Source organism: Canis aureus, chromosome 21 (genome assembly GCF_053574225.1).
Source record: "Canis aureus isolate CA01 chromosome 21, VMU_Caureus_v.1.0, whole genome shotgun sequence".
NCBI classification, from domain to species: domain Eukaryota; kingdom Metazoa; phylum Chordata; class Mammalia; order Carnivora; family Canidae; genus Canis; species Canis aureus.
Window position 1 is genome coordinate 8,841,289 of NC_135631.1, and position 17,039 is coordinate 8,858,327.

At 54.0% G+C, this 17,039-nt stretch overlaps 1 protein-coding gene and 1 long non-coding RNA gene across 2 annotated transcripts; one reads left to right on the forward strand and one right to left on the reverse strand.

The window, feature by feature from the left end:
• Positions 1 to 2,160: 2,160 nt before the first annotated feature.
• Positions 2,161 to 3,041, forward strand: MRGPRG (MAS related GPR family member G). The gene has a single exon (XM_077864314.1). It carries the CDS (start codon positions 2,181 to 2,183, stop codon positions 3,039 to 3,041), a length of 861 nt encoding a protein of 286 aa, XP_077720440.1. The 5' UTR covers positions 2,161 to 2,180.
• A 4,468-nt stretch (positions 3,042 to 7,509) lies between these two features.
• LOC144292477 (uncharacterized) lies at positions 7,510 to 15,340 on the reverse strand. The gene is made up of 2 exons (XR_013359862.1): positions 14,929 to 15,340; positions 7,510 to 8,683 (listed from the first exon to the last, which is right to left on the reverse strand). It is a non-coding gene; the product is annotated as an uncharacterized LOC144292477 (long non-coding RNA).
• Positions 15,341 to 17,039: the final 1,699 nt, after the last annotated feature.

The following is a 17,039-nucleotide window of genomic DNA, read 5'->3' on the forward strand; positions in this document are numbered from 1 at the left end:
CTTGTGAAGGGGGCCCAACCTCTATGGACCACCCTCAGCAACACCCACCCATCATGAGGTCCAGCCCCAAGCCAGGCACTACGCTGGACACAAATGGTCCGTCCGAGAAGCAGAGAAACTGAGGCACAAGGTCACACTGCCGGAGAGGGTCAGGACTCGCCCACAGCTCCTGCCTCACATGCATCTCTGCACTAAACCAAAGGACCCTGGGAGGAAGCACCACCTCAGTGGAACCGCCCAGAAGGTGAGGCCCCTCCTGGCTGGACTTGGGGTGCCCAGTGCCGCTTCCTCCCCTCCAGGCAGTGGGCAGGGGCGCAGGGCACCCTCTCGTGCAGGATGGGCCAAGGAGGAAGGCATGGGCCAGCCCACACTGAGGACATCTCTGAGCTCATGCCTCTGAATGGGCAGCACACTCCTCCCATTTCCAGGGAACTGGCTCGGACGCCCTCGGTCCAGCCAGCTGGGCCCCAGAGGACACGAGAGGACTTGGGGCCCGGGCAGGTGGTGAGTGCAGCTGCCCCCGTGGATCGCAGAGAGGCTCCCAACAGCAGGTGAGAAGGCTCAGGGCCCCTGCACCTGCTCCCCCCAGGGAAGAGACACTTCCCCGAGGACTCTGGGAGGCGGGCACAGGGATGGGGAAGCAGACGACGTAGCATTATTTAAAAGCTGGCGCTCTGGGTCCCCATGTAGGTGAATGGGCAGGTGTACTGCTCTGAGTTCAAAAGGCGGCCCATCCCAGCACCCCAGCCTCCCACCTCCTTCCAGGCAGGGCCCCTCCGCCCTCCCGGGCACAGCCTGGCCTCACTACCACTTCCCTCTGAGCAGCAAAGTCTGGGCAGTCCCCTGGGTGTACCTTGGGGACCTCGCAGCCCAGAGAGGGGAGGGTCACTGCAGTCACCCCAGGACACCAAAGGCCGACCCGGGTTGCTGGCTCTAAGGAGGAGCTGCCCTAAGCCCCGATCTGGGACAAGGCTCGAAGGGACAAAGGCGAGACCCCACTGGGCACAAGGGCAACCACAGAGGGTGCTGGCGATGATGCTTGGGGTGCCGGGTGGGGAGCAGGAGGTGCTCAGAGCAGGGACAGAAAGAGGAGCTGGTCCCTAAGGGAGATGGGTCACAGGGAGGTGGGGATGGGGTCAGGGTGCCCAGGACAGGGACATAGTGCAGCAAAGGTGCGTGGGGGAACCCCAAGGGCACTGGGGGGCCCATCCCTGCCTCTGTCCTCCCTCCATCACTCTCGCACCCCACACCCCTAACCTGGAGCCAGGGTCTACATCTCTGGGCTGCAAACTAGGACCCTGTGGGTCCTGGGGGAGGGGCACGGGACAGGGAAGGGCTTCGCAAGAGCTCTCCCTGCCCTGGAGACCGTCCTGTCCCCACAGGGCCCCCACAGGGCCCCGGGCCTGGGTTGGGACAGGACTGGGGGCCTCCAGCTCCCGAGAGCAGCTGGTGGCAAACACTTGTATTAGCTTCTCCCCAGAGGACCCGGGACCCTGCAACCTGTCACCACGGTCCCCACGGTCACCCCAAGCCTTCTGAGCAGCACCACATTCAAGCCACCTGCAACAGGAGTACCAGTGGTTTAACCTCTATCCAGGGGAGGCCAGGGGCTCCCTCCACCCCCCAGCCACCTGCTGTCCCCACCACCACGTCCTTCTTCCTCCCTAACCAGCACAGCACGTGTCCCTGTGGCCATCAGTGGACACCACCTCGCAGACCCTCCAGGGTGAGGGACCTGGCAGGAGTGCAGGCCAGGCCCTCCTGTGGGAAGCCTGAGGCAGTGTCTCTGACGAAGGAGGCAGGAAGCCCCCAAGTGGGCCACATGGGGGTCCCTTCACCTGCAGGGATTTGTCCCGCCCAATGCTGACCTCTGCCACCGTGCAGGGTCCTATAAATCTTCTGTGCTTTCACTGGGTCCAGCTAGCCAGGGCGAGGCCAGGGTCCGCACCCCCCAGCACCCCGCCAGCCATCGTCACCTCAGGCACCCTGCACCACGCACGCCTTATGATCAAGTCTCCTCCTGCAGAGGTCACTGAGGCCTGCAGGGCTAGGTGTGGGCCAGGGAGGGTGGCCCCCGGGGCTGGCACCCCGCGACCTGGGGCGATGCTTCCTGCCCACCCACCTCCCGACTCCCCCACGCCCCCTCCTCCCAGGGCCCGCCCCCCGCCGAGCCAGCCAGGATGTTCGGGTTCTGGAGAGCCTTCACCAACGTGCTCTTCTACCTCACTCTGGCCATCGGCCTCGGAGGGCTGCTGGGCAACGGGCTGGTCCTCTGGCATCTGGGCTTCCACATCAAGAAGGGCCCCTTCTCCATGTATGTCCTCCACCTGGCCGCAGCGGACTTCCTGTTCCTCGGCTTCCAGGTGGGCTTCTCCATCGCCCAGGCCGCCCTGGGCTCCAAGGACAACCTCTACTTTGCCGTCACCTTCGTGGGCTTCGCCGTGGGGCTCTGGCTGCTGGCGGCCCTGAACGCCGAGCGCTGCCTCTCTCTCCTCTTCCCCACCTGCTACCAGGGCCACCGCCCCAGGCACACCTCGGGCGTCATCTGCGGCCTGGTCTGGGCCCTGACCCCGCCGGCCGTGCTGCTGCCGGCCCACACCTGCGGCCTGCTGCGGGCCAGCAAGCGCCCGCTCACCTGCCTGCGGTACCACGCGGCCAGCGTCACGTGGCTGCTGTCCCTGGCCTGCGTGGCCTGCGTGGCCGGACTGGTCCTCTTCATCTGGGTGGCCTGCTGCTCACAGCGCCCGCGGCCCCAGTTCTTCGGCGTCACCGTGGGCTCCGCGCTCCTGCTCTGCTTCTGCGGCCTGCCCCTGGTCCTCTACTGGAGCCTGCAGCCCCTCCTCAGCTTCCCGCTGCCCGCCTTCTTCCCGCTGGCCGTGCTCCTGGCCTGCGTCCACGGCAGCGCCAAGCCGCTCCTCCACTTCATGGCCGGCCGGCGGCCGGGCCCGCGCCAGCCCCTGCGGGCCCTGCTGCAGAGGTCCCTGGGGGAGCAGGCCCAGCGGGGGGCCCGCGGGCTGTCCCTGCCCATGAGCCTCATGTAGGGGCTGCCCTGGCCCGGCCCGCCCCCCATCCTTCCCAGGTGACCCCCAGCCCCAGCTCACCGGCCCAGGGGACCTAAGGGCTGATCAGGGACAGAGTGAGGGTGGGGGTCCTGACCCCTGCAGCCCCTGGAGCCTGAGGAGGTCGGGGAGGCCTGGGAGTGGGGACGAAGGGAGGGCGGGGGCCCGGCAGGCTGCAGGCAGAGTCCACGGGCCCAGCGCCTGCCTCCCCCCACCCTGCAGGCACCGGGGCTGAGGAGGGGTGGCCCCGTAGGGCCCACGAAGGGGCTGGAGGGGTGGCTGCTTGTGCTGGGATGTCCGTGCTCCACGCCCACTAGGGCCGCGCTGTTGACGCTTCCTCCGCGCAGGGTGATAGAACCCAGCCAGCCTCGGCCTTTGCGCCCCACCGACGTCCCCCGCCCCCTGGGAGTTCCTCGCCGGCCGCCAGAAGGCGCTGTGTCCTCACCTAAGCCACCGCCCCCCCCAAAGTGCGCAGCAGGGAGCTAGCTCTCTGCAGGGGTGGGTGTGCGGAGCTTGGACTCCTGCCCTTCCGGCCCCAGCCCCGCCCCGGCCCCACCCTCACCAAGGGCCCCGGACACCCTGCTACCCGCAGGGGTGCTCCAGCCCCCAGCCCCCGACTTCATCCTCATCCTCATCCTCCCCACCTCCCCGGTATCCTTAGCTCTCCCACCCATTGCCACATCCCTGCCTGCTTCCTGCAGACCCTGCCCGGCGGGATTCACCCTGAGGCTTTCCCTGTGAGGGAAGGGAGAGAGAGACGGGGAGGGACGGGGCGGGACTGGGAGGACAGAGGGAGGGACACAAAGCCATGCTTTTTAGCTTTCAAAGTGCAAGTCACTTTACGTCTTTTCTATTAAGAAAAAAGGATAGTCCATGGTCATTGTCAAAACGTTGAAGCCCTACAGAAAATATTGAAAAGATGAATCACCGAATCTCTTTGGAGCCAAAGGGAGACGTTTTGGGCGAGAACCCTCTGGCTACGTCTGTCTCCAGTAGAGAGAGACCCACAGAAACAGCAGCTGTGACCCAGAGGACACCGAATTCACGCTAATTCTGTACCTGTCACAACAAAGCTTTTTACAAGCACAGATTTGTTTTAGAAAGTTATAAATGTTTTTCACCAGAAAAATGATGTGTTGCTTGCTTTGGGGACTTCGGAGGGCTTTAAGAAGTGGAAAGGAGGGTCACCTGTCAGCACCCACAACCCACAGACACCGGCTTTTGCAGGTTTTCTGTGCCTCCTGGGAAGGGCGAGCGGGCTCTGGCCTCGCCGCCGAGCCCCCTGCCTGGTCTCCCCAAGACCCTGCCTGCCCGTGACGCCAGCAGAGGACATCAGGGTCTGACGTGAGGCGGGGCCGGGAGCGAACCGTCAAGAAAGAATTCTTGAGATGATTTCAGTGCGAAAAGGTGGTTTTATTAAAGCGGGGGGACAGGACCCGCGGGCTGGAAGAGCTGCACGGAGGTTGGGCGGGAAGGTGATCCTGTACTTTCAAGTTGGGAGGAGCAGGGTGTGGGGAGTTTCCAAGAGGATTTTCATATGTTAAAGAAGACCCCCGGGATCCTGCAGGTCCGGACATTGTCGGGCTAAGAAGCTTTTTGCCGCTAGCAAAGCAGTAACGTTAGGCAGCTGGGAGTTCTCGGAGGAAGGTCACTCTGCCTGGCTCTAGTGTTTGTCCATGGGCTGCAGGTTGTAAGGACATTTAATTTTATCTACACGTCTTTTCCTTTTGTTCTCCTCAGCAAGTCTAAAGGCCATCTTGCTGCTTGGGGAGGGTAGGTGCAGTTCCCGGGGCCCCAGTAGGTCGGGGAGTCTGCTTTAGGCATGGGATGGGGTGGGGTGCAGAGGGGCTGTCCATTCTTGTGACGTTGCTTGTCGTACCCCGAAGAGGGGTGTGGCCTCCTTCTTGGAAGGCCCCAGAATGGGATGAGGGTTAGGGGCGTGGTTTCAGAGTTGAGGTGCCCCATCCTCCCAGCCCTAGGAAATAGCTGTGGGGCCCCCTGTGGGGCCTTCCATCTGTGTGCCGGCAGGGACAGGTGGGGGGACAGGCTGGGACAGGCGGCTAGCAGTGTCTGGGGCGAGTGATAAACAGCCCAATCTAGACAGATGGGGAGCGCAGGGACCTCTGGCCAGGAACCCGCTGCTGCGTCGTGGGGACGCCAGCCTGAGCCCAAACAAGCCGGTAGGTGTCCTCCATCCTGGAGAGATGAGGCTGTCACGGCGCTGGGCTCCCATCCTGCTGGCACCTCTCTAGCTGTGTGACCTCCAGCAAGTCACCTGACAGCCCAGAGCCCAGGCTGCATCGGGGGCGGAGCAGTGTCTCTTTGCAGATCTGATCCAGAGCAACAAAGGCAAAGCAGCTTGTCCTGAGGAGAGGCGACCTCAGGTGCTGTCCGCCTGTCCTGACCTTCAAGGCCAACTGCATTGCCTCCCAGATCCAGCAGAGCTGCAGATGTCCCCAGCCAGCCCTGACCTTGACACCCCACCCCACCCTGCAGCTCTCAGCACATCCTACCCAGCCGTCAGTGGGCACCATGTTCTCTGGTGCACACCTGCCCTGGCTGAGCACTCAAGGTGACCGCCTGGTCCAGAGAGGCCTCCCACCTTGTGTCCTGCATCCTTACTTGCTCACCTGTCCTTGTCCATGTACCTGGCTAGAAGGTGAGCTCCGGAGGTCAGGGAGCAGGTGGCTTCATCCACTGCATCCACTGCTGCCTCCCCTGTGCTGGGAGCTCAGACAGACAGAAGGAGGGGCTCAGGGAGCACTGACTGAACGATGGACAGGCAGAAGGGCGAATGGGTGATCACATATATGATACAGTCAAAGGATCAATGATCTGAAGTGCAACTCAGTGGAATCAGACTAGGCTGGTCCTGGGTTCTAGAACTTTCCTGGCCAGCCTGAATACTGACCGGGGCCTGAACTCTGAGCTGGATGTTGGTTACAGGAGGGCCCGGGCTGCCCCCTGCAGGGTCCAGCTACCCCAGCCCCTCATGCCCCCTCAGCCACACTCTCCCCTTCCAGCCAACAGACATCATTAGAGCCAACCCCGAGGTGAGTGCTGGATGGGAACTCAAGATGCAGATGCACCGGGATCCCTGGGTGGCACAGTGGTTTAGCGCCTGCCTTTGGCCCAGGGCATGATCCTGGAGACCCGGGATCAAATCCCACGTCGGGCTCCGGGTGCATGGAGCCTGCTTCTCCCTCTGCCTGTGTCTCTGCCTCTCTCTCTCTCTCTCTCTCTCTCTCTCTCTCTGTGTGTGTGACTATCATAAATAAAAAAATAAAAAAAAAAAAGATGCAGATGCACCATGGTGTGGTCCCTGGCCCCATGGACTTTGGGGTCTGGAGAAGGGATGGGCATGAACACTGTTCAAAGACAGCATGTGAGTGAGGGTTATGCACTGAAGTGTCCAGAGGCTGAGGGAGGGCCCCAGTTTGCCCTTGACACTCCCAGCTTACCAACATTGCCCTGGTGCCAATAGAGTGTTCCTTTGTACTCCCAAGTGTCCCTGTGTGGATGACAAATCTCCTGGGTGCCCTAGTGTGAGGGAAGTGAGGAGGAGGGTCACATATCCTCACTCAGAAGGCTGGGGGGCTTCCCAGAGGAGGGGGTATCTGCCTAAGCTTCCCAAAGGTAATGTGGGGTGAGGAGGAAAGGGCTGCCATGGATGGGGGGGTCCTGAAGCACAGCACCTGCTGTGGAGAAGAGAAAGATGGGGACCTCACTGAAGCACGCTGGCACCGTTAGTGTAAATCAAGTGGCTGTACGTGGTAGGTCTATCTCTGGACTCCGTTTCCCTGCTCCACTTGCCTAGCCTTATGCCAACACCACCCGAGTCCGCCACTGTAGTGTGATAACCTGTCATAAAATCACATGGTCCACGTCCTACAATGACAAGACTTGCGCTTCTGTATAAATTTTAGGACCAGGCTGACAATGTCTTCAAAAGTCTACTGAAAATTTTACTGAGATTGTGTTGAATCCATTCAATCATTCTCCAAAATTCATGGAGAACGGGCATCTTCACAGTAGGGAGATTTCCAATTAACGCGCGTGGTTTACTCCACACACGCCATTTATTTCAGTATTGGGTGTCTGCTGGTTCTCTTTTGTAGCGGGTACCTTGTTCATGCTTTGTAAAATCTGGTCCCACGTACCTGAGGTTTCGTGATGCTGCATGGACTAACCTTTGGAGTTCGTTTTCCAATTGTTTGTTGACAGTTTGTTGGATTTTTTTTTTAGGTTGATCTCGATTGGTTATATGATCTAACAGCTGTCCTGACAAATTGCTAAACGTACTAATTACTTCTAGTTGTCTCTCTGAAGATGATGTAGGAGTTCCTATGCAATGATCACACCATTTGCAAATCGAGATAGTCTTTGGACTTTCTCTCTGTGTTGTGCCCAAGATTGCGAATCCGAGAAACCACCAAGGAGTCGACACCGATGCAAGCGCACGAGGGTTTATTAGCAAGCTCGAGCTTGGGTCCAAGTGTGCCCGACACAGTGGAGCAGGGACTTGGACCCCGAAGGGGGTTACAGCTGGGTTTTTTATAGGCTGGTCTAGGGGATTTTCAGAAGGGGTGGAAGAATTTCTCCAAGTTCTGTTTACATTCTGATGTGGGGCTTTCAAGGGCATTGAGCTCTGTTCTCTTCTAATATGAAACTTTCTACCATGGGCGAGGGCTCTGTTGTCTTTCTGATATGGGATTACCTGCCGAGGACATTGAGGACATTCTGCAGTTCCCACTCCCCCCACTTCCCCCACCCCCCTTAAAGTTCAGCTCTTATTCACAGGGACCTAAGATGGCTGTACTTGTGCTAATGCTAAACTTTAGGTGGGATGGCCTTGATTTTTCTTGACCTCCACATCTGTTTTGGCCAAGACCTGTCACACCACGTTGAATAGAAATGGTAGACACAGACATCCTTTGCTTTACTCCGATCTTATAGGGAAGGTGTTTATTGTTTTACCATTAAACACAATGTTATCTGTAAGCTTTTTTGCTTATGTCCTTTGTCTTATTGATGTAATTCCCATCTATTCCTAGTTTTCTGAGAGTTTGGGTTTTCATAAGTCATGCACGGGTATTGAATTTTATCAAATACCTTGCTTCATTTATGAAGACAGCAATATTGGGGCGCCTGGGTGGCTCAGTCAGTTAAGCAACCAATACTTGATTTTCAGCTCAGGTCATGATCTCAGGGTTGTGAGATTGAGCCCCTCGTTGGGCTCCATCCTGGGTGTGGAGTCCGCTTGAGGATTCTCTCTCTCTCTCCCCCGCAAAGAAAAAACTAGAAACCTGATGCATGAAGACAACGATAAGGTTTTTCACCTGAATTACACCGATTCATTTCTCAAGGCTGACCCCGTGTTCCTTGGATAAAACCCATTTGGCCATACTGTTATCCTCTTTACGTATCAATGGACTTGATCTGCCAATATTGTGTTGAGAGTACCTGCATTTATGTTCCTGAGAGCTGGTCTCTCACTCAGTTTCTGGGTAACGTCCTTGTCAGTTTGGGGGATCAGAGTTACCCCGTCTTGCTCCGTTCTCTGTAACAGGGTGGCTGAGGCCAGGACTACTTCTCCAGGGTTGTGCCATCCAGGTCTGCAGTGTCTGTGAACAGGTTTTAGAACACAATTTCAATTTCTTTAACATATAGAGGGCTATTCAGGTTTCCTTTCTTTTGCTCCCTTAGTTTCAGAAAGTCTTCTTTTTCAAGGAATGCTTCCGTTTAAGATTGTATTTATTTATTCATGAGAGACACACAGAGAGAGGCAGAGACATAGGGAGAGGGAGAAACAGGCTCCCTGTAGGGAGCGCAATGGGGGACTCAATCCCAGGACCCCAGGATCATGACTTGAGCCAAAGGCAGACACTCTACCACTGAACCACTCAGGCGCCCCAGTTTTCCTACATTCTTACTGAGTGATTTTACTGCTTGTCCAACCAATTACTGAGGGGGGGAGTGCTAAGATTTCCAACAGTGAGCGAAGATCTGAATTTTTCCATTTATTTCTAACCAGGTTTTGCTTTTAGTATTTTGAACCTGTGTCATTAGACCCACACTCATTTAGAATTATTAGGTGCTTCTTGTAACTGACCACGTTTTCATGCGAGGATCTTAAAATAAATCCAGAGATTATTATTAGCCCCTCCCACCTGAGCATGGAGACTTGTTTCCCTGCCTGGAGGGAGGCACTGCTAATCCCTTGGAAGAATGGGCCGAAGCAGACATGATGATGTGTGGTGTAGACACCAGGTCACAAGAGACACTGTGGCTCTCTCCTTGCCCTTTCTGGTCACTGGTGCTGGGGGAGATCATCCACCATGTCACACAGCCTGTGAAGATGCCCATGTGGCCAGGAACTAAGGCTAGGAGCTAGCGGCCAAGTGAGTGTGCCATCTTGGAAGTGGATGCTCCAGCTCCAGTGGAGACGTCATGTGACCACAGACTTGGTCCACAGCTTGATGGCAGCCACGTGACAGATCCTGAACCAGAGCCACTCACTTAAGTCCCACTCAAATTCCTGACCTACAGAAGCAGTGAGATTATTAAAGTTTTAAGATGCAAAATTTTAGAGTAAATTGTTATGAAGCCATTGATTACTAGTACAATCATTATGAAATGCCCTTCTGTCTCTGGGAATATGCCTGTTGGGCTGGCTGAGAGATAGGGGCACCCAAAATGGAAGACATCTCAAATTGGGTCCAAGTGGCTGATCTTCCCGCCAAAGCACCCATGACCACCACATCATCTCCAGCAAATCGAAGCCTAGACGGGAAACCGAAACTTTCCATCCAGGACTTTCCAGCCAGGGACCACCCCCCATCGTCTGTACTATCCCCACCCCCAGCCAATCACCTAGGGACCTAATATGGCAAGGGACCCACCCGGATCCAGACCCAGAACCAATAAGGCTTAAAAACCCCCACACTCCCCAACCCCGGTGCGACTTCCCTGACTCGGGGCACCTCTCCGGGTCATGGAACCTCACCCGGGAGTGCTCCCCATTAAAGCACTCTCGAACCTACTGCCTGGCTCTGCTGGGTTTTTTTGTTTTGTTTTGTTTTGTTTTGTTTTGTTTTGTTTTGTTTTGTTTTTTTCTCCGCTGTTCATTTTGGAAAAAAATTAACAATGCCGTGCCTGAAAGTCTGCTCAGGTTGAAATTAATACAGTGACTCTGGCTGTCTTGTGATTAGTGCCAACACGGCACACTTTTCATTCTTCTCTCTTAATCTACCTGCATCTTTACAGCTACAGTGTGTCTCTTGTAAACAGCATATCGTTGGGTAATATTTTCTTTATCCAACGTGAAAATCTCTGCTTTTTAATCAAAGCACGTAGTCCCTTTACATTTAACATAATTATTGACAAGGTGAAGTGCAGGCTGCCACCTTGTCATGTGCTTCCTATTTATCCTCATGTTCATTATCCTGTTGTTCTTCCTTTCTTGCCTTCTTTTGGGTTATAAAAAAAAAATATTTGGTGTTCTGTTTCATGTTCTCTATTGGCTTTCTGTTTTTATTCTGGCAGATTTCTCCAGAGACTGTGACCCGCCCCTTTAATTTATTCACAAATAATAGTTGAGCACTTCACCAACAATACAAGGACCCTGCAGCAGTGATCAAGTCCACCTGCCCCAGGGACGCCTGGGTGGCTCAGTGGTTGAGTGTCTGCCTTTGGCTCAGGTCATGGTCCCCAGGTCCTGGGATCAAGTCCTGCATCAGGCTCCCCGCTGGGAGCCTGCTTCTCCCTCTGCCTGTATCTCTGCCTCTCTCTCTGTCCCTCATGAATAAATAAATAAAATCTTCAAAACAAAACATTTCACCTGCCCTTCTCCAGACCTTTGGCCTATTGCTATATATTTTATTTCTATATATGTAATAAACCTCAGCCTACATTTTTATTGCTCTTGCTTTAAATGGTCAGCAGAATTCTAAATAAATTAAGTAGTGTCCATTTATAGTCATCACATATTTATCCCCAGAGCTCTCCATTTCTTTTATCTGCATTATTCCTCTTCAGCCTTGAAAATTTCCTTTTGTACTTAATGTCTAATGACCATAATTTCTCTCAGCTTTTGTCTGTCTGAAAGTGTCTTTATTTCCCTTTATCTTCTAGGATATTTTTATTGAATATAAAACTTAGATTAATAGGATTTTCTCTCTCTCAGCATTTAAAAAATGTCATTCCATGGCATTTGGCTCCCATTATTTCAGAGGATAAGTCAGATTTAATTATTATCATTCATTCTCTCAATGTAGTATGTCTTTTTTCTCTGGGTCCTTTTGAATTTTTTACCTCTGCATTTCAGCAGCTTGACCACAAAGTGCTTAGAAGGGGTTGCTTTAATATTCGTTCTACTTGGTGGGATTCACTGAGCCTCTCCAATAATGCCTCCCCAACAATGTCTACGCCCTTTGTAATGTAAATACTCCACATGTGGGCATCGATGACCAGAATAGATGTTTTTTAATCATACAACTATATGCTATCTATAGAAGACACACTTTAGATTCAATGGCACAAATAGGTTGAATGCAAAATGATTTGTCATGCAAACAATAACCCAAAGAGAGCTAGAGTGGCTAGGCTAATAGCAGACAAAATCGACTTTAAGTAAAAAATTGAAAAAAAAAAAAAAAGTAAAAAATTGTTACTAGAAAGGAACCAGGACTTATCTTTGATGATGAAGGGATCTGTCCATCAAAAAGACACAACTATAAACACATGTGCTTGTGGTGTGCTGAAGTGTGCTCCCAAAAGACCTCCAGATCCTAATCCATGTAACCTGTGGATGTTTCCTTACATGGCAAAAGGGACTTTGCTGATGTGATTCAATTAAGGATCTTGGGATGAGGGGTTACCTTGGGTGATCTGGGGGTCCCAATGTATTAAAGACCAGGGTCCTTATAAAAGGAGACAGGAGGGCCAGAGAAAGGAAGCAGCAGGAAGAAGATGGTAGAAGCAGAGTTGGAGAGAGAAAACACCAACGGTTGTGTGATGGAGTGGCCGCCTTCTCACTGTCCTCCCACAGTGGAGACAGTTCAATCGTCTTCTAGTGGTTCTTCTTACAACAGCACTGAGTGCATCACAGGAGCTCCACACTCACAACCTCATCACCTCTTGGAGGCCCACCTCCAAATACTGCTGCCCTGGGGGTTAGAGCTTCGCCATATGAATTCAGTCCATAGCAGCTGGTTATGGCCAGAAGGAGGGAAAGGGGAGGGACAGGCCTATGACTTTCGGGTAAATCAGCAGGACTTAGTGATAGAACAATTAGGCTGGAGAGCTGGTGTCTTCCTTCCGTAGGTGCCTGTTGGTGAACATACCCCCTCCCAGAGAAGGGGCCCCAAGGGTTGCCATCACTCCTCCCAACATGCGTCTTTGTGCCTTTGGGTGTTGAGTCTCCACACTCAGCCCTGTGCTCCTCTCGGAGTACAGACCTGACCCCAGGCAGGAACTAAAGATTGCAGTTACTGCACGTGCTAAAGGAAAACTTAGCTCTCAGGTCCAGGGATGCCCTCTGCCCAGACCTGTGCTCCCTTTGTGCCCTCATACGGTATCCTGGCATCCCACCCACCGACTGACGTCTGCCAGCCAGAGCTTGCTGGGGACTATCTGTCTACAACAGACCACCCTCTAGCAATCCCAGGCACCAGGCAGAGGTTTTGAAAAGAAACCCAGCTCCTTCAAATTCATTGTCTGGAGCAGCTGACAAGAACACTTCATACCCTGGAGACCTCCCAGCACCCCTCCTGGGAACCCGGAACCCTGCTTGGCTCAAGGGCTCAACTGACACAACACAGGGCCAGAGGTCAGCAACTGGTGACCTGCAAGACTGCAGATGGGTACCTTTTCTGGCATTCATAGAGATTAAATATTTTTAAATTAATTGTCAGCACTTAACAATTGAGAAATTTCACATCAAAACCCAGATTTCTGGGATGCCTGGGTGGCTCAGCGGTTGAGCATCTGCCTTTGGCTCAGGTCGTGGTCCTGCAGTCCTGGGATCGGGTCCCGCATTGATCCCTGCATGGAGCTTGCTTCTCCCTCTGCCTGTGTCTCTGCCTCTCTCTGTGTGTCTCTCGTGAATGGATAAATAAAATCTTTTAAAAAAGAACAATAAGCAAACAGATTTCTGGCCTCTTCTGAATGTCAGAGATTAGCAAACCTTACCCGCATTTCCACCTGGCCACAAAGGTGGGGCCAGGAGGACCTGGCTTTATGCAGGTGTGCCTCACACACCTCAAGGACCCCCTTCCTTGATGTCATCCTGAGCCAAGACCACTCTTCACTGATTAAAGAGGAAAGTGAATGGGTCCTTTTGCTCCTGTTTCTTTGGTGAAAAACAGACCCAGAGACCCTCGAGGAAAAAAGAAGAAAGGGCTCATTTCGTTGTGGTTATGAACATTCCTCCATGTTTAATGTGCAACAAAAAGTACACGGCACTGAATTCCCCTCCAAGGATGAGAACTCACCCCACCCTGACTGGACCCCTTCGTCATACAGAAGGAGAAACTGAGGCCCAGACAAAGAGTACCCTGCCTCAGATTACACGGCTGGGCAGCATCAGAGCCAGGTCACCTCCCACCGATGTGTGAGCACATCTGTGATGCTGGGAGCCACACACCCTGAGGGCTCTGAAGAGGACCCTCCTCCTCTCGACCCTGCAGGATCTGTTAGGGATGACTTGCCTGCCTTACAGACAAGTGTGCAGGCCTTCCGGCAAGGGGGTGGCAGGTGGCCTGCAGCCTGGCTAATGACCTGCAGGAAGGCGGGGAGGCCACTGCAGAGACACCGATTAAGGACATTTGGCAGCTTCCCATGGGGAGCCAGGCCCTGTCTTGCCAGAGAGACCTGGGAGCCCCAAGCAGACAGATGGAGAGGTACCCCTGCAGCCAGCAAGGCCAGCCTGGCCAAGCTTTCTCCTCATTAACGTCTCATTAGGATTCCGCTCAGCATCTGTGCCCAGGGAGAAGGCCAACCCCATCATAGGGCAGCCTTTCTGAAACAGATTTGAGGATGGGGTTATTCCCTGCTCTAAAATATTGCCTCTGCTGACCCTCATGGGATCTGAAGTTCTATCATTAGCATCACACTTGGGGGTAAAGTGAGACAAACTGATGGCAGAATGGAGAGTGGCTCCTAGGACTGGGCTGGGAACAGGGCTGGCCAGAAACCATGCTGCAGGAAGAGGAGATGTTCAAGGTTAAATGCTAAGAGGGTGTGGGGGACCCACAAGTCCTCCAGGAGACCCTAGGGTCAGTGATGCCACCTTATACCACAGGACTGACACAGCACACTCTGTTTCTCCATTACATCATCTCCATCATCATCATCACCACCATCACATCATCACTATCCTCACCATTACCACCATCACCACCATCATCACCATCACTAGCACCAGCACCACCATCATCAACAACATCATCACCATTACCACCATCACTATTATCATCACCATCATCATCATCACCATCACCGTCATCACTGTCACCATCATCACCACCATCATCTTCACATCATGATCACCATAATCATCACCATCGTCATCATAATAATCACAATCACCATCTTCTTCACCATCACTCCTCCTCCTTCTCCTCAAGGCATCCCCGACTCTCTGCCAAGGACAAAGGAAAGAAGAAGGAAGAAAACCATCCCACACCTCCACATTCCACTTCTCAGCTCATGACCTACCCAAGACTCACCTCTGTGTGCCTCGGCTCCCTCCCTAGCCGTGAACACACATATGGTCTCCTCCATTGGAAGAGTCTCCGAGGTCCCTGGATTTGACCTCAGCCATCTCTAAATCCTACCTGACACTAGCCTGCTCATCAGGTATACTTACCTGTTTGTAAGCTCAGGTGAGCACGGGCATGGGGAGCCATGTTCTGATATTCTCTGTTTCAGGCAAAAGCCTGTTAGGGGCTTGATAAACACTAACAGGAAGGGTGGAGGGTGGAGAAAGGGAGAGGAGAGCAGAAGAGAAGGGAGGGGAGGGAGGGGAAAGAAGTGGGTAGAAAGGACAAGGAGTGGGGGAGGGAAGGAGGGACAGCTAAAGAATAGATTGAATGTTCCCTCTTGGCTGAGACTCACAAATTCCCTGGAAAATGAAAGCTTCCCAAGCCACACACAGCTTGATTAAGGGCCACAGCCAAACCCGGTGGTTCTGTGAAGTTCCCTTCGTCAGAAAGGACAAAATGTCTGCCCTTTGTAATAAAAGGAAACTCAAATGAAAACACATCACCTTGCCCTTCCTGTTTACCAGACTGGAGTTTCCCTCTGATCCTTGTATCAGAGCAAGGTCATTTGAACTCCGTTCCAAAAACTCCCAATGTCCTGGGTCCAAAACACAAAGCGTGGGGCCCAGAGAAGGCCTTGGACACCCACAGAATTCTGATGGCTACAGGGAACTTGAGAGGGTATGCAACTGGGCCACTCAGCTGTGCTCCAGCCCAAGGAGCAGAGGTCCAAACCCCTGTGACTCACATCTGCTTGGGGTGCCCCCGTCCCTTGGTGGGAGTGGGCCATCAGATAGCCCCAACCCCCACATTGTTGTCCTGACACCTGGAAGACTCTAGCTGGCTCCTCTTGGCCTCTATCTGGCCACACAGTCATGTCTTCTGTCCTCGGACCTACAAGGAGCTCTCAGGGGCAAATGCTGGGAGCCCCTGGCTCCAGCTGATGTGTGCAGAATATCCTAGAATGCCAAGAGCCCCCAAGATGGATGAGACAGAAATGAACATGACAGATATACCCACAGATGAGCATCTCTGAAGTGAGAAGAGTGCTGCTTGGAGTCTCTTTGGGAGTTAAGATGTTATGGAGTTGGGCGGGGGGGCGGGGGGGTTGTCAGCCTTCACTTCTCAGGCTTGGATGTGGGGTGCTCACCCCTGCTCCTGTGATCCCAGGCCATCATGATGTCAGGGTTGTCCCAGGGATCCTACAAATCAGCCCAGTGCCTCCTGGCATCACCTTCCATCAGAGAAGCTTCCGGGGCAGGTCCCAGTACACGCCGGGGCTTGGAGGCTGACGGCAGGGCAGCTAGCAGAGCTTTACCTTCCCTGCAGCCTGTCCTGGGTCTCGAGAGGCCACGTCACAGCCTTGAGCCATGGCCAGTCCCTGGATGCCTTGCCCTGGGAGGGCCTACGGGCTCATAGCCACAGGCTGTGTGGGAACAGGCTAGGGTTCTCCATTTCTGGAGGTGACTCAGCTCCAAAACTTCTTTGCATGTGTGGGAGAGTGAGCTCACCACTTGGGTTCCAATCCACCTCCCCACTCCCTCCTCTGCCATGCTGACCCTCTCCCAGAGAGATCCTGGCTCACAGGCTGCCTCCACCTCACTGGTGTCAAAATGGGAAGTCCCCTGCCTCGCCTACGCCATCTCAGCTCCATCTTCCAGCAGCCCCTCTGGGTGCACACACTGTCACCCTGCACCCCACACCCCGGAGATCTCCATGAACCTCCTTCAGCCCAGCTGCCCTTCCCCCTGGGGCACATCAGACACCAGCTGGAGGCTCACCATTATCTGAGACATCCTCTCAGGGACCCCGGGATGATTCAGTGAGCCTCGTAGGGATCCCGTGTCCACATCTGGAAAACGGGGGCTTGCCACCTGCCGGGAAGTGTTATGAGGATCAAGTGAGAGAAAGAATGGTTCACAGTGTGTTTATTGAGCACTTACTACACACGGTGAACTCGGCTATGTCTCCCTACAGAGATCACCACTCCATATCCCAACAAGGTCAGGTAAACCGAGGCACAGAGAGGCTGAGGGACTTGCCCAGAGGGTGGCAAAGTGAGTCAACAAAGCCCAGGCCTTGGATGCCCAAGGTTTTCTGCCTCCGCCTCAATATGATACTTTTGGGCAAAGGAGTAGTGCGAGGGTCATGTTAGAAGACCATGCAGGGAGAAGTGGACTGAAACTCTGGCCGCCCAGGTCACTGTCTGCACCCACCA